At 34.4% G+C, this 22,167-nt stretch overlaps 1 protein-coding gene across 1 annotated transcript; it reads right to left on the bottom strand.

Annotated features, from left to right (window-relative positions):
- Positions 1-3,002: 3,002 nt before the first annotated feature.
- On the bottom strand, positions 3,003-4,544 carry LOC104900768 (NAC transcription factor 25). The gene is made up of 3 exons (XM_010688273.4): positions 4,300-4,544; positions 3,865-4,178; positions 3,003-3,676 (listed from the first exon to the last, which is right to left on the bottom strand). The coding sequence occupies exons 1-3, from the start codon at positions 4,481-4,483 to the stop codon at positions 3,149-3,151; spliced, it is 1,026 nt and encodes a 341-aa protein (XP_010686575.1). The 5' UTR covers positions 4,484-4,544; the 3' UTR covers positions 3,003-3,148.
- Positions 4,545-22,167: the final 17,623 nt, after the last annotated feature.

Below are 22,167 nucleotides of genomic sequence, written 5' to 3'. Positions count from 1 at the left end.
TATACAAAAACCCGAAAATCGATAGGTCAAAGCCCGAAGTCGGTGGATTAATATTTGAAGATAGAGTAAAGGTTTGTCTTACAAAAATAATTTAATTTTAAGGTCTAAAGTTATGAGAAAAATTGTAAAGGTTGTTTCTCGCAAAAAGATGGTATATAGAAGTTGTATTTTGAGAAATGATCCATTTTCTCTAATTTCTCTCTACCTCTTTCCTCTTCTAAATTCTTGTGTCATTTTTTAATGCTGAAAGTAAAAAAAAGGAGGAAGTATATTTGTTCATCGTTTTTGATGAAGCTCCATTAATATATGTATAGTCGCTAAGGTGATAAAATTTGATGGTTGGCCTCCAAATCAATAAATTTTCAAGTTGGTTTTCTTAAAATCTACAACCAACATTCAACTATGCGACTTTGCACGACAAATCTTCCAAACTTATATTATTACACACCCAACTTACAAAAAGAATAAAAATAAAATAACTTCTTTTTTAAAAAACTTTCTTGGACTTCTTCTGAATTTATCTGATCTTTTTCTAATTTATCTAACCATTTAAAATTAATCAAAATATTATAAGTAAAAATAATTTGAAAATAACAAGCAATGAATGAGATAACACCACCCATAAGTCAATACATCTGAGTAGCCTCACTGATCCGTACATGCATCTTTCTTTCTATATTCGCATAAATGTTATGAGGATGCACTCAAACATTCTAGAATATATTACAAGATGATTAATTAAAGATAATATCATAATAATCTAATCTAAAACCTGGAATCTCTTATTGATGGGAACATAATTTGGAAGTGACATATATCACTTCTACTACAAGTTGCAAAGATAAAATATCAATATAGATATCTTGTTTTGATTTCTCTTCCTTATGTGGCAAGATGTGATTGGGGAAGCTGGTATGCCACGTCGGTTGTCCACCAAGAAGTGAAGCTCATGGATTCATGTTCTTTTCATTAGTAACCAACACATTGGGTTTAATGGTATGACTTCTTATTTTTTATTTGGGTGACCAATATTTAAATCTTGGTGGAACCAAAAAAAATTCAATATCAGAGACTTGTTCGATTTTTGAGTGAGTGACTCTATACGAGAACAACCCAAAGAATTTTCGTCTTACTATGAGTTTTGGAGAGGGGTAAAAAAAAATTATTTTCATTAGCTAATGTTAATATCCATCCATACACTAAATATGATCTTAATGACATCAAATCTGAAAAGGCGTTTTGTACACTTTCACAAGAATGGAAATAGTATATGGAAGCAGGATTGGAGGAGATTAAATATTTGATTCCCCTTAATAAAGTAAGCCATGGTCCAACATATGCACTTGAGGCTTCCCGATATGTATATTCCTCTAGTTGTCAAAACACTTTAGAATATTAGAAATTAGATGTTCAAGTATTAGTAGTCAGTAGATGAGGGGTAAAGGTGGGCAGGTGGCAAACACGGATTTGGTTTTGGGACTTCCCGTTGTACTTGCTCAATATGAATCATTTGCTTCAATTTGGTTCATGTTGAGTTGGGTATGTTTAGGTTTGTCATTAATAAGTTTAATATGGAAGCTAAATGCTAATTTTAATTTAATAATCTCTCCCTATAACGTCGATGGTGACGGAAACAACAACAACAACAATAATAATAGTAATTAATTCACGACAAAATATCTATAAATTACTGATTAGTAAAACATAAACAATGAATCAAACAACTACTTGCTAAATTAAGTTATACTTCTATGTACTAAACATGCTAAATTGTGCTAGGTAGAACTATAGAAGACTCTTTCATAGCCTAGATGTAATGTATCTCCTCCTCTTCTCAATTCCAAGTGACAAAAAGTGTAAGTGCACATCTAAGGATTGTAAAGTTCACGGACCTAAACCATCATAACCATCCAAAACTTCTAAGGATGGTAGATATTAGAAACACACTTAATAGCAAGTTGCTCACAAAGGAACATTACTCAAAATTGCCTTTACAAGTACGGTGATGTAATTTCTGAGTGTTGTGCATGGATAACAACTTAACCAAGTTCAAATAGACTATCTCATTGGCTTCAGATATCCTCTTGTTTAATTCTCTATTTTTTGGAATCAAGGTTGCTTTTATACCTCTACTAATCGTATTCTCTTCTTTTGTTTTACTCAAATTTATAGATAGATATCCTAACTACCCACATAAGTTGATTTTTTTAAAACTTCATGGCATGCACCTAACTTTTGGTTGATTAGGAATGTAAATTAAAGATACTCCAAGAGATAGTTAAGATCATGAATTACAGTGCTTCCAACTTATAAAGATCAATCCAAAGAAAAAGGTTGAGGTAAGGGTGCACTATTAAGAAAATTTTAAGAAAAACAAACTAATTAAAACAAGTCTATTTGATTTCGTTCTTTGGACCATCATATAATATTCGTATAACTTTCAATTATTCAATTTGTTTATAGTGTCTTAAAATTTTAAAGATTGTTTCCATTATTCACTAGTGAGTGCTTCGGAAGACATCTTGTGCTGTTGTATGTCTACGTCCGACGATTGTTAAAACTTAGAACAGTTAATCAAACTCTTATTGTATCGCTAATTTTGAGTGAAAGTCAAAAAATATTAGTAAAAAAAAGAGGGAATGAGTCATATTTATTCATATTATGCATTCAAATGTTATAAATTAAAGGTCAATAGTACTATTACTTTAATTTTGTTAGAAGTTAATTAAGCAATTATAAGATTGTAACAAAAATGGTGGATAATTCTTTCATTCATATCTAAAAATCACGGGTTTCCATTCTTTGCATTGACAATGTTTTCTGTAATTACAAATTCAAGAAATTTAGATTGCCAAACATGCATAATTATCATTTTTGACATCCAAAAGCAATAGAAAGTCTTTTTTGTGTATGATAACAATCTCAATATACCATGATTATAAGAGTACTTAAGGGGATGAGAACTGAACTTACCACAAAATAGTCTAGCTTTCCATGAAAAATGCTCACAATATACTATAAAGTTCACTTGGTATTCACTTAACAAATGTATATAGTTTCTTTTCACTGTATTTGCTTCAATATGTATACATAAAATTAAAGTATATATATATATATATCATGATGATGAATTTGATGATCGAAGAAACTATGAATTCCATGTCCCACCAGAAAGCTGAAAGGGTGGCCTTAAAACTCCATCCCCAATGTTCCCAACTAACAAGGGACTCCCCATGCTAAAAGGGACAGTAGTAGTATTATTGATCCCCTGAGGAAGTTGACTTAACATGGAAACAAATGATGAACTATTTCCATCAGTACCAGTACTCCCAGTTGTCTGATCCGATTGTGGATGATGAAATCGCCTTCCAGATGATGATCCAATGGAACCCATTTGATCATCCCAATACAGAGAAACTGGTAATTCGCGCTTGTGATCATTTCCTTGCATGTCATACAAATCATGCCTTGAAGTTGAAGTGCCTAATTGTGAAAGATCAAATAAATTTTGATCATTATTGTTATGATCCATCATAGAAGTTGTATTTTTTGGACAAATTGTTCTCATCAACTTTTGATGCTTTATCATCTCCTCAATTAGATCATCTCTTTCGTGGTCCATCGTTCTCTGAGTGTTGTTCTTCTTGTAAATCCGGCATAAAACCCAATCATCGAGCTAGTGATTGATCATATCCAAGCGAAGTTACGCTTTAGTACACATAATAAACGTACCAATTGATTTATTTTGACATATGTTAAATTGTAACTAAGGCCCTATTCTCTTTATCAAATAAAAAACAGTTTCAATAATAATCTCGCTATAAATAAGTTCTAATAAGTTCAGTTCGATATATATATACATACCCGAAGAGATGCTTTCTTTGAAGGATGATCGACGAGAGGATGAGGCAATTTGGAGGTAGAATTGGCGTCAATAATGCGATATTCGTGCATAATCCAATCAGTTTTGATTCCTCTAGGAGGTTTACCACCATAGAAAACAAGAGCTTTCTTAACACCAACTTTTTGATTTCCATTAGATGTCAATATTGGCTTATCAGTTCCAGTAGCTTTCCAATAACCTGAAGTTGCAGCTCTATTAGGCCGGGCCCCATTTGGGTACTTTCGGTCTCTAGGACTAAAAAAGTACCACTCCTGTTCTCCAAAGATTGCCTTACCTATATTATAAAAAAAAGAAGTCGTACAAATTAAATAAATATTAATCATGATCTAATCATATAATTATATAAAAAAAAAGAGTTATGAATTAGAATTAGAGTATGAAATTAATTAAATTACTTGGAAGCTCCCATGGATCAAACTTGTACAAATCGACCTCGGCGATAATCGAAACAGGAAGAGGGGAAGAAGAGGCCTTCCTTTTAAGGTAATGAACAATAAGTTCTTCATCAGTAGGATGGAAGCGAAATCCAGGAGGAAGCTGAGGGTAAGGTTGGGTGGAAGATGAGTCTGTGCTTTCCATAGCTTTTGTAATATTTTTTATGAGTTTGATTGTGTGTTAAAACTTTATTATGATAATTTGGTCATGCCATTTATAAATAAAGTTGGTTTTTTAGTGCCTTGTTTGGCAAATATAATACCTATGTGGGGTAGGAAAAAGTGAAAGGGGATTGGATGGTGGGGTTGCCACTGAAGTACCAAACTATACCATTCAGAAGGTTACACGTGTTGTGTGGGACCTACATATGTAATGTAACAAACTAGGGACAAAACAAAGGTGTGGGAAATATGGGAGGGGAGTTTTCTCAAGTAGAAGTATAAAATAAAACTGCTTTGATGAATGTTAATGTCACACTTTTCTTATGCTGAAGACATGGCCCACTATTGGCGCCGCCTCAACCTCTTAGCTAAGAAACTATTTTTTTTGTGATTGTTTTGGAATTTTTTCCTTAGATAATGCAAAAGTGAGTTTTGATTCCCAAAATATGCCCAAAAAAATTACAATTCCCTGCGTACCGTCCACGTAGGACGGCACGCGAGAAAATTATTTTTTTTTGTTTTAACCCACGAAAACCGCTACTCAAAGTAGCGGTTTAATTTTAAAATAAACCGCTACTCTGAGTAGCGGTTTATAAATATAAACCGCTACTCGGAGTAGCGGTTTATAAATATGAACCGCTACTCGGAGTAGCGGTTTATAAATATAAACCGCTACTCCGAGTAGCGGTTTACCCTGGGCAAAATATGTAAGCAGATAGCAGTTTTCATAATAAACCGCTACTCGGAGTAGCGGTTTACAAAAAAAAAAAAAAAAAAAAAATTTTTTTTTTTTTTTATTTTTATTTTTATAAACCGCTACTCCGAGTAGCGGTTTTACCTAAGTTGAAAAAAAAAAAATTCTCGGCACTTGTAAACCGCTACTGCAAGTAGCGGTTTTACTAAAAAAAAAAATTCTCGCGTGCCGTCCTACGTGGACGGTACGCAGGGAATTTTAGTTTTTTTGGGCATATTTTGGGAATTAAAACCCAATTTTGCATTATCCAAGGAAAAAATTCGATTGTTTTGGGCTAATTTATTTTATTGGTAATTTTTTTGACATATATTGTATGACATATGATATAGAGATCATAGTCCATTATTAATCGAGGTGGCCAGTGGCTACTAATGGATGATTGGTGCAATAATTGGTGGGATTTTATGTTTTGAATTTAAGATTATTTATATGTTGGAATCATGTTAATATTTGTTTTGAGATTGTGTGTTATAAATATCATTATTACATAATTTTATTCAAAAAACGTCTATAAAATTGTCCGGAACTTAATTTTGAGTAATTGAATCTAGTGCTATTTTTTCAACTTATCTAAGATAGTAGACGAGAGGTGTCCATAAGATCCATAATACTAATAAGACAACTGCAATTGAGGTCTTCTGTACTTATTATTAAGATAAAGCTTCTTTACAAGTATCTTATATTACAATAGTAAATTTGCGAACATACACTAAGTTTTTAATCAATTTGGGATCATCGAGGATATTTTCTAACATGAAAGGTGGGTTGGAAGGGGGCAATGTTGTGTGACCATAACCACAAATAGGAATAGAATGACCATTACCGACTAGAATGCCACGATTATTACTCAAATTAATATAAGACGACGAAATATTACCTTGCCTTGAAGTCATATGTGAAGTCGCACCGGTGTCCATGTACCAATTAGGATCCGGAGGAGTAGTACCCAAAGTATATACATTGTTGCCTCAATGTTGGTTAGAGTTGGAGCTGGACTAGAAACTACATAGGCTTGTGGACATGGGCCCAACACACCAGGCCTAGAGGGTTGCTGACTTGAGTGCTGAGTTGTAATAGCCTGACTTATTAAGCTAAGATTAGAATTTATAATCCACAATCAATTAAGCTAATGACGATTAATTTAAATTGTGATCAATATCCTCCGAAATCTTAAAGTGTAAATGTATGTTAAGTGAAATTGTTGCTAATGTGGATATTATGTGTTATTAGCTAACTAATAACATGAGCTATGAGATAATTGAGTAATTCATGATTTATGCTAAGAACATTGAGTATCGTCTCAGAGTTATGAGAATTGTATTAGTATTTGATATCGATTTGTTATTCGAGGAAGTGAGATTAAGGGATTGATTAGGTTAAGATACCTTCATTAAGTTATATGGTATACTTTGGAGAGATTTAGTTAAGAATAATTAAGGATTAGGAAGAAATTGAGAAGAAAATCCAAGTTGAAGCCTTAGAAAATTCTGGTTAGTACATAAACAGAGGAAATGACGATTATACCCCCAATACTAAACCAAAAATTACGATTTTGTCCTTACCCATTCATCATATTTGTGAGAGGAAGGTCCTCATTCAGTATCATCAGAATTATTTCACAAACAAACACAAGAAACACACATTCATCATCATCCTCTTTCTCACGCCAGAACTGGCGAGTTGCAGGAGGGAGTTTGGCAGCTTGCTTCTCTTTGTTCCTTGCTCTGATTCTTGCATGCAAACACTTCCCTAGGTTCATCAAGGTGTCCTCCATACTGCGCAAGCGTTAGTTTTGAGGTTCCATCCCTGTAAACCTAAGAAAAACTAAGGAAGGTGAGTTATGGCTGAATTTCAGCATGCATGAGGTATATTAGTTTAAACTTGATTTATTTGGGTTCATTATTAACTTTAAGGTGATGAATGTTTCTATTAAATGTCTTAGGAGGTTGCTGGAGAAGTGGTAAAAGTTACTAAGCAAGATTTGATTTCCTAAACACCAAGTTAAGGTACACAAGAACCACTTTTGAAGCTTTACTTTCTCAATTTTTGTCATAACACTTGTTATGGAAATTATGGAGCTACGAATATGTTTTGTGTGGGAAACTTACTGTTTTGATAATAAGTTATAAGTATGTGATTTCAATGTGTTAATTATAATTCGTGGTTGATGATTTTCGAATCAAAAATCGTTGCATGTCAAGTTACTCTAAAACCGATTAAACCATGCTTCTATTTCGGTTGTGTTTTGGTATTGAGTGCCTTCATTGTTGCTGCCCTCCTATGATAACCTACTGTAAAATTATTTATATTGTTGTTCATCAACCTTGTATCACATCTTCCTCTTAGATTGAATATAACCTTTATCGAGAAGCAAACAACACCTAAAAACTCGACTTTTCGCTTAATCACTTTTGAACTTGTAAACCTTTGTGCCTTTGATCCTTTTAATGTTTTTCTCTTGATGAATACCTACTGTATTTTATATATATATATATGAAGTTTGAACCCTAAACTTTGGCTAAATTCAAGAAGTCCTAGTAATTCATTGCATAGAACCATTGTTATTAACACCAAACCGAGAATCATCTAAATTGACCTATGCTCTCTTTGTGTGAAGTAATCTTCCATATGTTAAGTTCACTTTATGAACCTTTTACCTACTGCCATATCTTGTTAAACCATCCTTTAATCACCTTTATTACTTATCACACCCTTTCGAAACATTGTTGTTAAGTCACCTTTCCAAACATAGTGGAACTTGACATAGCAAGTGTATTTTCAAAACTTGTTTTGATAATTAAGTTGGTTGATCAAGTATTGGAAAATAAAGTTTTGGATATAATTAAGTATAAGTTAAAGACTATTTTTAAAAGGGGAAGTAGCTGCATTAGCAGTGATGAACAACATTTGTAGAGCGCGTTTGCTCTTTGAGTCCTTAGAGCGGGTATTGCTCTGTTATATAGGGTCATGACCTAGGAAGTCTTGCAAGTAGAAGTTAAGAAAAGTAGGGAGACGTCCCTCAAAAAGTTTGGAGATTTGGGCTTTTCCCTCCATTCCTGTTCCTTCCCAAAGTAAAAGTATTTTGAATTTTGTATTAAAGTATTTAAGAGAGTATTGGAAAAGTATAAGTGTTGTTCATGAAAAGTTATTTGTTATGTTGTGTGGATGCCATTATACTACTTTAATTACGAAGGAGGAGTATTATGATATTTTATAGAAAAGAAATGTTGAGATTCATTGATTATGATACTATTTAAAAATGAAAATCTATTTTCCGTCACCTTAATATTTGTAAACTGGTGGGACTTGTGTACCAGCGTAAGCTGACTGTTTTGTTCTTTTGAACCTGTCCTGGTGGGGGCAGATTCAGCTATTTTGCAGGAGTGAACTGAAGGTCAAAGATTAGCTTAAACTGGAGAGTTCGTGATATATATGTTCTGCTGTTGCGTTATGTTATTGTATAAATTAATGATGTGATGTAACTTATATTTTAAAACTCAAACCTTTAAATACTTAGACTACGATGTAATAATTAAGTATCTTAAGTGGATTTCATAAACTAAGCTCAGATATATGCAGATTCTTAACCTTCCAAGGGCAGGGTGGTTAGGAATTTGTATTAACAGCATCTCTAATAAGTAGCTTAATCTTTTAATTAATTAGAGTTAGTCTTAAATAAGCTGCTAACTAGAGAGGGCTGTTACATGAGTGCGAGGAGCATAATTGGGCCAAGCCCAGTAGCTAGGGACTGCTGGATATGGACATGGGGGATGGGTCCAAGGACACTGCCAAGGCCAAGGAAACCCGCTGCCAGTTTAGCTCTTCTGTTGCTGGCTGGTTTGCTGCTGTTGTTCGCCACCGCGGTGTCCACCTCCCCCACGACCACCGCTCTTTATAGCACCACGTTTACCGCCTTTACGATTGTTATTGCGATAATTCTTTTTCCCTCCATGAGTCGAAGGATGAGATGATGACTCCAGAAGAGAATAATCAGAGTCATTAAGAGATGTGGCCTCCATGGCCGAGGCGGCTTACTTGGCAAGGCCGACCTCCTCGATCATGTGTAAGCATCAATCTAGCATGATAAAATGGAGGAAGAGGAGTAGTTTGACGGATGAAAGTACCAACCGTATTATATGCAGGAGTGAGACCCGAAACAAGTTTAAGCACAAGTTGGAGACCAGTGTTCCGACGTTCTTGAGTTGATCCGACAACTCTTTTAGGCGCTAGCAGTAGGCGGAAGCATTAGAGAAGTCGCCAATGTAGAGATGGGAGAATTCTTGTTCAAGCGCCACCGAGCGGGAATTTTTGTTGTCTTGAAACATATCCCTGAGATGATTCCACGTAGACATGGCAGTAGCATCAGGCTCAACGATTGTGTGCAAGAGATCGATGGATATCGTGGAATATATCTACTGTAGAATTGTGGCGTCGAGCGTAGCCCATAATTCTTTCTTATCGGTTGTGGAGGGTGGCTTCACCAAATCATCAATGGGAGGGATGACGTGATGAAGGATGCGATGAGATCGAACGTGCATGAACTTAAAAATTTCGGCCCAAATCCTGTATTGTACGTTCTCCATTTCAAGGATGATAGGGATGTTATTTTTGAGAATGGAGATGGCGTGAGCGGGGTGGAAAGAAGAGCTCTTAGTGCCAACCATGGTCGGAGGGCTAACGGCAAAGAAGGACTGGGCACAGAGGTATGAGGCGGAAGAGATGAGAAGGAGAAGGAGAGAGAGAGGCTCTTTGGGTTTGGCTGATGATACCATAAAAGAAGATAATCGATTATATCTATTATATAAGCCAAGAGATAAGCTATGGTGTTCTCCTTTGAAAATACTTTTTAACCATTCACTCAATAAAATACTTACCTATTAAATTAGATTTTGAAATTTTCGTCAATCATAGTCATTCCTAATTTAAAAAATATATATCAAAACAAGTTCAAAATAGTTAAATTAAACTTTCATAAAAATATATGTAGTGAAAGAAAAAGGTCTATGATTGAAAAACAAATTAACATTACAAAAGCAGTTTTCAAATCAATTACAAAACCAAAGACATAAATTTTAATTTTACCTAAACTTTGAAACGCAATAACAATACCAACATCCATTAACAAGTAATAAAAATACCAAGAAAACAACTTCTTCATCAAGTAATTTTTATATTTTGTATTTACACCACATGATATTTAATTAGAACTAATGATGATTATAAATTACATTCTTCAAAATTACATTTAGATGAAATTTAATAATAATCGCCAAAATAATCCATGCACGAGTCGCGTGCAAAGAAGGCTAGTTTTCTTTAATTCAAGGGTTTATATACAACAATAACTAACCAATCAAATAGGCTATAATTAGGAAAAATAATATACACTTGACTAATATACTGAGATGCTAATATCTACACAAATCTCTATTATATAAGGGAAGGGGGAGCAATGATGTCCTTTTTTGAAATGCCTATTTTGTCCCCCTTCCCTTTCTAAATTACAAAAGGAATGTCAAAATCAAAATCAGCATTCAAAGAAAACTACTGAAAATTAATTTACAACACTCCCTCACAAATCACTCAAAAGAAGAAACTTTACAAATCACTCATACAATTGAGAAAATCACGTTATAAAAATCACGTAAATCACTCAAATGATCGGGAAACTTTATTAAAACTTAAAATTAACATACAAACTAAAACTAATAACCTAGAATGTCAATACATACAAAAATTTACTTATAAATCACGATTCTCAAGAACCATTCACAATTAATGGTGGGTTATGATAAAAATAAAAGTGTATTTGTAGTGAAATTAGAATTTAGAAATTAGACAAGGAAAAAAATTATTTACTTTTTTATAGTGTTTAGAATTTAGAATTTAGTATTGTATTTAATTCAAAAATCAACTAAAAAATTATAATATTAGAAATCATAAATGAATTCAATAAAAAATTTATTTTGTTCATAGAATTTAACTTTGAAAAGTAAAAAAAAAAGACAAAAATAATGGTAAGAGACTTAAGTGACAGAAACTAAACCAATCAAATTTTGCAACTAAAAACAATTATATTTCATATGTCTAATGTTCAAATTTTGACTTTTATGCCGAAAAAAATCGAATTTCTATTTCGAAAAAAATTCAAGCACGCATCGCGTGCAAAAAATTCTAGTATTACATACTCTAACAAGAACCTACAATAAATTAAAACAAAGCCCAAAACTGATAATACAAAGACCAATTCCACTCCCTAATATGTTATATTCTCAATGTATTTCCCTTTCCAATCCTATCTCTCTTCTACTCCCTCCGTTTCATAATAATCTGCACACTTTAACATTTTACACTATTCACAAATTATACTTTGACTCTCGTTTGTGATTTACACGTGAATAAAAACATAGTCATGTGGGATCTTGTTAGATTCGTCTTAGTATGTATTTTATTAATATGTACTTTTTATAATTTTTACAAATACAAAACTAAGGATATATGTCTTTAAAGTTTTACATTGACATGCGTGAAAAGTGTAAGTGTGTAGATCAAAATGAAAAAAAGGGTGTATGTTTTAGAAACTTAAATCTTATTAATCCGTGTGCTATCCAAAATGGCTACAAAATTTAGTGGTTCAAACTAGCATGTGCATAAATTATTTGAACATAAACCTATATAATCGTTGTTTTTAGTATTGACTATCAACCTAAGTCTAATCTCAGCTATGCACATGCACCAAACATATGTATTTTTACAAATTAGACTGTTAGACCCACATTCTCTTGGGTTATAATTTCTGAACTCGTATGAATATATGATATTGTAAGAGCACCAACATTAATATAGCTCTTTAAGATAATTCTGCAACTTATTTTAAATTTTCTCTCTTTTTAAGATCACCTTTTCAAAAATTGCTAATAATGAGATTACTCTCTAATCTGCTCTCCAATTTATTATTGTTTTTAGTTCCTGTTTTTTTAAATATTTTCAATCTCTATTATATAAGGGAAGGGAGGAGCAATGGTGTCCTCTTTTGAAATGCCTATTTTGCCCCCCCCCCCTTACTAAATTACAAAAGGAATGTCAAAATCAAAATCGACACTCAAAGAAAACTAACAAAAATTAATTTACAACATTCACTCATAAATCACTTAAAAAAAAACTTTACAAATCACTCATACAATTGAGAAAATCACGTTATAAAAATCGCGCAAATCACTCAAATAATCAGGAAACTTTATTAAAACTTATAATTAACATATAAACTAAAACTACTAACCTATAACGTCAATACATACAAAAAAATTTACAAAAATTTGCTTACAAATCACTATTCTCAAGAACCATTCACAATTACATACTCACAAAAGTTACCTATAAACAAAAATCTGAGAAAAACATAAGATTTTGACGGTAATTTCACACATTCATCCATCGGCAATTTGCGAACTTCCAAAAAGGTACATAATTCTTTTAACCTTCAAAATTATTTCACATTTGTGAAATAAACAATAGCAACTTAGTCGACTGTTATGTAGATAAAAAAATGGAGATGATAGCAATGAGTTCAAAAGGGCTTTTTATACAATCAGACTTAAATTTAACTCATTTTCATATAAAATAAATTTATTTTTTTCTTAAAAAATGCCTACATTAAAATTTTTGCCCAATACTTTTGCAAAAAATCCATGTTCAGAAATAAATTTTGAAAAAAAAAACAATATCAAACTTTTTGCGAACAACTTTTGCAAAAATCCATTTTCTAGAAAAAAAAAACTACATTAATTTGCGAAAAGTAACGATTTTTGTTTTTCTAAAAAACATTACAATATCAAATTGTGTATGAAAAATTTAAAATTTCATTTAAATATAATTGAAGCTCAAAGTGTTAAAATTTAGAAAAGGACAAGATTTAAAATGATGAAAATTTTAAATATCAATGTGTGAAAACAGAACTTAGAAGTTAGACAAGGAAAAAAACTGAAATTAGTTTATACTTTTCAGTTACAATTTTGTGATCATGGATCAAATTTTACCCTTGCTAATTCCGAAAAAGGTAGAATTTGTTTTTTAAAAAACTGAGGCACGCATCGCGTGCGTAAATTGCTAGTAATAACATGTGTCATCATATTATGCCAAAAGCATGTTCTCTCAATGCTATTGAGAGAGAGTATTTCTCCAAATTCTCTCCATAAAGAGCGAATGTAGAGCAGCTGGAGAGCACCAATATTGAGTAGAATTGGCTATCCATTTTCTCTCTCCTCGAAGAACTCTTTGAAAAGCTGCTTGAAGAACATCAATGTTGATTTTCCATCTAATGCGTATTTTCAAACTATATATGGAGACAATATAAAATGTTTTTATGCGGTCAAAAAATTCAACCAAAATTATCGAGAAGGGAGAATAGGAAAAGTGCCACTATTTTTTTTTTTCCAAGAAACAAATTTAAAAGACATGCCTGTTCTCTTTACTTTATGTCTTTTTCCCTGAAAAATAGAATACGTTAACTCAAATAAAACTTGAAATTATAAGATAGCTCGAGCATAAGGACACATTAATTGTCTTTCATGTCCTTCGTCACTATTATATTAGCATTAACTTCATTCACCAATATTTTTTCTTTACCTCAATTCTCCAAAACATAATATGACAAGTTCACAAGTAGATTGTACGTTGGACCAAACTATTTCATGTTGGAGTTAGTAGTGTAACGTATTTCTTACTCCAAGTGCTGCTTCAAAAAGCTCTTTCTCCCACAGTTGTAGGATTTTTTTTATATACATTTGTTTAAAGTTGACGGGAAGGAAATAGTCACCGCACACATGGGATATTTTAGTTCAATTCCTTAATGTTTTGCCGGAAAGCAAAATTCATATCTTCGCTGATCTTGTAACCATTATTCTTGTTGATTCTTGCCTTTATTATTATTTCTATTGTGCTTTAATATCCGTCTGATGAATTGGCTTGCCTGTTTTGGTTCTTGACCTTCCTCTATTTATAAGAGCTTGTGCAGCATTTGTTATAAACTTAAAAAAATTGCCTCCTAAAACACATCCTCATTTTTCTCTTTTCTGGGCATTGTTCTAAGTGTTCTCAAACTATAACTCTACTACACTGGAGGAGCGGTAGTCGTGTATCCCTAGAGGTTAGTTGTCAAGAGTCTATGTGTACCCGACCGAGCAAATTCAACTTTTGGGCAGTCACGCCAGAGATTTTAAATAAGTTCATTAGAATTGTTCTACCAATTTTACTTTCTATATTTCACTCTCTAAAATCGATCACCGTTTTTTCTAAGACCTTGGTCTGGCTAAAATCAAAACTCTCATGTTTCAAGTAGTATGTCAAAACGACCAGTACCTTCAAATATTGTGATAAAAGTGACCATGTTATTCAAACAAAGTATAGGATACTAGCCTTCATGTAACACATTATAAATTTATAATTGCAACAAAGAATTATTGTACTTTCAAATAGATCTAATAAAAGTGGTAGTACTTAAATTATGGATTACTAGGCTCAAACTCAAATAAAATTAAAAAATATAAGACTAATTGCAATACAATTAATATAGCTTAATATGGCGTATATATAACCCAAATGGATTGAATTTGCACAATCCGTTGCCACCTCTATTTTTAAAAAGATCAAGAAAAAACTACTAACAAAAAATTGAAAAGCGGGATGATTCAAAAGAAACATCGATAACCTCATAACTTGCACTGAGGCCTAACAAAATATAATGCTCAAGTGTTTTTCCATCTCGATATATAATCTTTTTCTGTTTTTCCTTCGTTGTAGTGCAATGACTTGAACCATCACAATCAGCAATGCCACCAAAGTTAGGCTTCTTTGTTTAATTGATTCTACTTTACAAAAGGACCACATAAAGATTACCTCTTTCAATTTCTTCTTTAAGTAAATTACTCATTGCTTCTTTATAGTTCATGAAGTATTGCGAACTCTTTTAGTATCTAAAGACAGATGTGGTTGCCAACCGAAGTTGCTGATTATAGATAAAACACCGTATGACTAACTTAACATTGACAGCTTATGATATTTGCTTATCAAGATTCATGGGTTGTAAGGCACCACCAGCTCCAAGCATTACCCTTCTACATTAAAGGTTAATTATTGACAAATTAATAAGAAAACTTGAATATGTCATTAGACGTACTTTATATACAGCCTAGAGGATGAAACAAAACCCATAAATAGCTAAGTACAAGATGGAAAGATTATCACAAGACTAGAGAAGGATAAACATAATAGGAAATTATGCTAATAGGAAAGATATTATACTAAGAGAATATTTCTAATCCTAAAGCCCCCTCAAGTTGGTGCATGTAAGTCACAAACGTCCAACTTGGATAAGAAAAAATCAAACTACCACTAGTAGAAAAATGCTGATTTGCATTTTCTCAATTGCGTCATACAATAGGTAAATTGACGCAAAAGTGGAGTCACGGGTCATTTAAGTCGGACATTATCGGGGTCCGATGCAAATCATGCTTTATATGCGTCGGATAATTATGTATCGTGTTATTTCTTGTGTTTTGCTAATCACCAAAGTGAGGCGGGTTGATACTTACATGCCTTCAAGAAAAAGTGGCCAGAGATAAAATCACATAACCAACGAAACAGTAGGTTAATGGGCCAACCACGGCCCAGTCCAAAATGTAGGACTTTAGATGCTTAATGAGAAAAAAGAGTATCATATATCCAAACATCTAACCCCAAAAACATTGCATAAATTAACATGAATCAAATAAGAGCGTAGAATTGTACCTCTTGATGCGTGAATTCCTCTTACACCACAAGCCTTCTAGTGGAGATCTGTTAGAACGTCAAACATTATTCCTCTAATGTTGGTCCACTATCAACTATTGGATCACCAAGTATGCTAGTACAGAGGAGAGAAAAACTCTCTTGCCTTTGGAGTGTATGGTGGTCGAATGGGGGAACGAAGAGCAAGGAGAAAATTAGAACTTTTTCCTCTTAAGATGATGTAAAAAGTAGTACTACTTTGTAACCCCTATATCTCCATATAAGGTGGTTACAAAGAGGTGTTTCATGAGGCTTTATTAGCCTCATAACTCATAATGTCACACATTATGAACCTAATAGACCCATGAGTTACATCTTATTCCACCCATCTAAAAATCGCCCAACCCATTTCACAGATGGGTTTGGGTAAAATCCAAGGGTTGTCACGTCGTGCGACCTCATAGGACCCGATATATATTAGTAATTGGCCCAATTATATTAGCCCAACAAACCGCAATTAGCTTCTAGCAAAACGTTGCGGTCACCCAATATTATTATTGAATATATTATCTCCATAATTTATCCATATACATTTAGTTTTTTAGACTTGATCGAGGACAAAATCCTTCAATCTCCCACTTATCCAAGAACAAGTGTGTAATCTTCAAACTCCTTAAATCGCTTAATGTCCAACTTCATGACATGGTAACATCGTATGTAAACCGTACCAATATTTAAGTTGTTTCTTAAAATCCGAGTTCGAACTGTCGAAGCAAATGATTAACTCCTTAATCCATTTGAGCACGGCCATGCATTTTTCAGTTCTCGCTCTTCAAGAGGCCAAGACGCCAATCCCAACTCTTAGGAGGACTTATCATGTCTTGTATAACCAAAACATCCACTCAATTCGTAGCAGCTCTGGTTACAGCCTTTATAACCTCCTTTTACGGCACGATGCTTTGCAGTGTCAAAAAATACTAATCCTTAAGTAAGAATAGTGTCATACTCATGTCAAAGGAATCCACTAAATATATTAATGAGATTCTCATAAACCTTTTAGGGACCCACTAGGTCTGCCCGACGTGTATAGCTATATAGGCCTATGCAAATGACTAGACATCTCTATGTCCCCATAGCCCATGAAACTGCACTATCAATCTACTTGTAATCTAGTCCATGAAATTGAATCATTTACGTTCAACTTTAATGATTTAAACCAGGGACCAAGGAATATTTTTACTCCTGTTCACAATATATAGGGTTTGATTTGTCAAATCACGTATTTGACAATCCTATCAAACATTATAAAATACTTTGAACGCTTTATTTGATACTAAACCAAGATTAAATAAAAATATAACCTTTTATTGATAAACATAACCAAACATATCATAAGAGTAACTACAATTATGAACTAATAAAAAATAAATAGTACACAATCAAAGCCACTCTCCTACATGCTTATGCCCTACTTCCTCCGTTTTTTTATAGATGCTACATTTTCCTTAAATGGAAATGTCATAATAGATGCTACATACCATAAATGGATTCCTTTTCATCATAAAAATATTAAAATACTATTAAAAAGTTGGTGGTCCCCTACTCATACTTTTTCCTTAACAAATGGTTTTTTATTCAAAAAGTGGTGGTCCCCTACTTTCTCTCTCTACCTTTCTTAAAAACCCCCCACTTTCTCTATGTAGCAACAATAAAAACACGGAGGAAGTATATCCCTAGTATGACTCTCATGCTTAGCTGATGCAATGGTTTAGTCAAAGGATCAACGACATTGCTATTCTTATGAACTTTGTTAACTATTACATCTTTTCTATCAACGATTTCTCTAATGAGATGAAACTTCCTAAGTACATGTTTACACCTTTAATGTGATATTGGTTCCTTAGAGTGAGATATGGCACCATTATTATCACAATATAAAACAATACCATCTCAAACAGTAGGCACTACTCCTAGCTCCAAAATGAACTTCTTCATCCAAACGGCTTCCTTTGCTGCATCTGCTGCAGCAATATAATCAGCTTCTATTGTAGAATCAGCGACAATGCTTTGCTTTGAACTTTTCGAGCTTACTGCCCCTCCCTTTAGACAAAAGATAAAACCATATTGGGATCGCAAATCATCTTTGTCAGTTTGGAAGCTCGCATTTGTGAAAACATCAACAATTAACTTACTTTCACCTCCATACACTAAGACATTATCCTTAGTCCTTCTTAAATATTTTAGGATATTCTTAGCTGCAGTCCAATTTGCGTCACCTGAATTTGATTGGAATCTGCTACACATGCTCAAGGCATATGAAACATCTACCCAAGTACAAATCATGAAGTACATAATGGACCCTAAAGCTGATGCATAAGGAGCATTACTCATTCCTTAATCTCATCAGGCCAGAAGGACACTAGTCTTGCTAACGACATCCATGTTGCATGGAGTAAACCTCTCTTAGAGTTTTTCATGTTGAACTTAGTGACGATCTTATCTATATAAGTTCGTTGGCTAAGTTTAATTATCCTCTTAGACCTATCCCTATAGATCTTGATCCCCAAAATGTACTCCGCGTTTCCAAGGTATGTCATAGAGAAACAACTCTTCAACCATTCCTTGACTGACTCAAGCATGTGAATGTCGCTTTCTATTATAAGTATGTCATCTACATAAAATACTAAGAAGACTATGTAACTTCTACTTTCCTTCTTGTAAACACAAGACTCTTCTCAATTTTTTGAGACAACCAAATTATTTTATTGCCTCACGAAATCGAAGATTCTAACTCTAGGATGCTTGCTTCAACAATAAATGGACTTTTGAAGCTTACATACCCTCCTAGGATATTCTGGATCCACAAAATTATTCGATTGCGTCATATACACATCCTCTTTCAAGAACTCATTCAAGAAGGCGGTTTTGACATCCACTTGCCAAATCTCGTAATCATAAAAGGCAACGATTGTTAAGCATTGCTACTGGTGAAAAGGTTTCGTCATAGTCTATACCATGAACTTGCTTGAACCCTTTTCTGCAACGAACCTTGCTTTGTAAACCTGAATGTTACCATCCTTGTCTGTTTTCACCTTGAAAACCCATTTGCAACCTATAGGTGTAACGCCATCGGGAAAATCCATCAAGTCTCATACTTGATTTTCATAAATGGATGCCATTTCGACCTCATGGCTTCAGGCCATTTTCCGGAGTCTTCACTCATCAAAGCTTGCTTGTAAGTAGTAGGTTCCTCAAATTCTAAAATCATTATCTCAAAACTTTCGATTAACAAGAAATCAACAAACCTTTTGTTTGGTATTATTGGTCTACTAGACCTACGAAAGGCTGCAATAGGAGAAATTTTCTTCTCAACAATTTGAGAATTTTCGCATGAATTAGATTTGGGTAGGACAGTAGAAGGTTTGTGTCTGGGGTGCACGTCCTCCAACACTTGGTCAGTTATGGTAGAAGATTCCTCCAAAGGAGAAACTACAAGTTCCACAACTGGCACTTGTGTTCTGACTCTGACATAGGTTAAACTATGTCCATTTGTTGCTTTTGTCGAACTTCTTCGATAAATACATTACTCCCACTTGCCTTTTTGAAAATAAATCTTTTTCCAAAAAGACACCACGACGAGCAACAAACATTTTTCCCTCAATTCGATTGTAGAAGTAATAGCCATTGGTTTCTTTGCGATAACCTACAAAGAAACACTTATCTGATTTAGGGGCGAGTTTGTCTGAAAGTAAACGTTTTACATAAACCTCACAACCCCATATACATAGAAAAGACAAGCTTGGAAGTTTTCCACTCCATATCTCATATGGTGTCTTTTCTACTACCTTTGATTAGGGATGGCAGTGGGGCGGGTCAAGTAGGAGACCCACCCCATCCCCGCCCAATTGGGGGTGGGGGGGATGGGTCTAGGTTTGGTGGGGATGGGGTGGGGATGGGGTGGGGATGGGGATTAAAATTGTATCCGCAATGGGTGGTGGAGCGGGTGTGGATTTTATGTTATACCCGTCCCATCCCCGCCCGTCCCATCCCCGCCCGCCCCACCCCCGCCCCGTATATTTATTATTAAAATTCTATTTATATACATATATTACTAATGTATTTGAAGACACCCTTTAAATGTAATAAAACATTTGCCTCTGTTATTGTATTTTAACTTTTCTTTTACTATATTATATTGTGATTTTGTGAAGTAGACAACTATAATGGGCTTATGGCAGATTTTTTGGTGAGTTTTTTGCGGGGACGAAGTGGGTATGACGCGGGTATGACGCAGGTGCGGAGGTTGGGCGGGGGTGGGTAGAATTTCCCCCCCGCAATGGGTGGTGGGGCGGGGATGGGGATGGAATCTTCCCCTGCAACGGGTGGTGGGGCGGGGATGGGGATGAAATTTTAATGCGGGTGCGGGTGTGGGGGTACCATCCTCCACACCCGCCCTGCCCAATTGCCATCCCTACCTTTGATGAAGTTCTATAAAGTGTTAAAATAGCATTTTCGAGAGCATATCCCAAGAAAGATATTAGAAGATCAGCAAAACTCATATAGATCGAACCATATCAAGTAGAGTTTGGTTCTTCCTTTCGGATACACCATTCAACTGAGGTATTCTAGGCGGAGCTAGTTGTGAAAGAATTACACAACTCTTCAAGTGATCACTAAACGACTCTCGGCTCAAATATTCAGCAGCACGATTGGATCGTAGTGCTTTGATCGTCTTGCCAAGCTGGTTTTGGACTTCATTATGGAATTCTTTGAGCTCTTCAAATGATTCTGACTTATGCTTCATTAAATAGACATATCCATATCTACTTAAATTGTCAGTGAAAGTGATGAAGTACCCAAACCCTCTCCTAGCTTATGTGCTCATTGGTCCACACACATCACTACATCACTATGTATTAGGCCCATTAGATCACCCAGCCCTTTCACCCCTTTCTAGTAAAAGGTGACTTTGTCATTTTACCCGTTAAACATGATTCACACACATAAAATGGCTCAAAGTCAAAGGATGGTAGAAGTCCATCTTTATGTAACTTCTGAATGCGTTTTGCATTTATATGCCTTAAACGACAATGCTATAAGTAAGTAGGATAGTGTCGCTTGATCTATGTTTTTTGCTGTTTATGTATGGGACATCTTTGTCTAAATCTAGGAAATATAGACCATTAGACCTTTTAGCAGTGGCATAAAGCATTGAATTCAAATAAACAGATAAACAACCTTTCTCAATTGTAAATGAAAACCCTTCATTATCCAAAACAGGAATAGAAATAATGTTTTTGGTAATAGCAGGAACATAATAACAGTTATAAGCTCTAATATTAATTTGAAAGGTAAAGATAGTCTATAATTCCCCACTGCAACGGCTGCAACTCTTGCACTCTCTACCTCTCATTTAGCCAAGATTCTACTCCTTAGTCCCTACACATTCGAAATAATGTGAGAAACACAACCGGTATCAAATACTCAAGAAGTTGATGTTGCTAAATTAATGTCAATGAGATAGATACCTGAAGAAGAAGCCCCAGACTTCTTATCCTCCAAATACTTCGGGCAGTTACGTTCCAATGACCTATCTGATCACAAAATAAGCACTTGACATTTGCGGCCACCTTTGGCTTTGCCTTTTCGTTTGGCTCATCAGCAGTCTTAGTGGCAACTTGCTTGCCCTTGTCTTGCTTTTCCTTGCCAGCCCAAACCTTCTTAAAACCATTTTCCTTTTGAACGATAAGAACTTCCTTCTTAGGTGCTTTGGGGATGTTTTACTCGGGAGTCATGAGCATGCCATGTAACTCAACAAGGGTCGTCACCCAATTCATATTGAAGTTTAACCTAAACTAATTGAACCCATCATAAGTGAGTGCAGTTAAATGTCAATAGCCAACTCTTGGCTATAAGGAAAGCCTAACCTCTCCATTACCTTGAAATAACCAATCATTTCGAAGACATGAGTGGCGACCGACTTGCCTTCAACTAAGACATGCTCAAAAATAACCTTGTGAGTCTCATACATCTCAATCCGAGCTTGTTGCTGAAACATGATTTTCAGCTGTCGAATAATATTGTAGGCATCCAAGCTTGCAAACCTCTTCTGAAGGCTTGCTTCTATAGCTCATCGAAAACTTACAGCA

This window comes from Beta vulgaris, chromosome 8 (genome assembly GCF_026745355.1).
Source record: "Beta vulgaris subsp. vulgaris cultivar EL10 chromosome 8, EL10.2, whole genome shotgun sequence".
NCBI lineage: Eukaryota > Viridiplantae > Streptophyta > Magnoliopsida > Caryophyllales > Amaranthaceae > Beta > Beta vulgaris.
This window is presented reverse-complemented; position numbering and strand designations above follow the sequence as displayed.

Coding starts and splice junctions, on each gene's coding strand:
- LOC104900768 (XM_010688273.4), bottom strand. CDS start 4,483: ATGGAAAGCACAGACTCATCTTCCACCCAACCTTACCCTCAGCTTCCT. Junction 4,179..4,299: donor TGATCCATGGGAGCTTCCAA/GTAATTTAATTA, acceptor TTTATAATATAG/GTAAGGCAATCTTTGGAGAA. Junction 3,677..3,864: donor CAAAGAAAGCATCTCTTCGG/GTATGTATATAT, acceptor ATCAATCACTAG/CTCGATGATTGGGTTTTATG.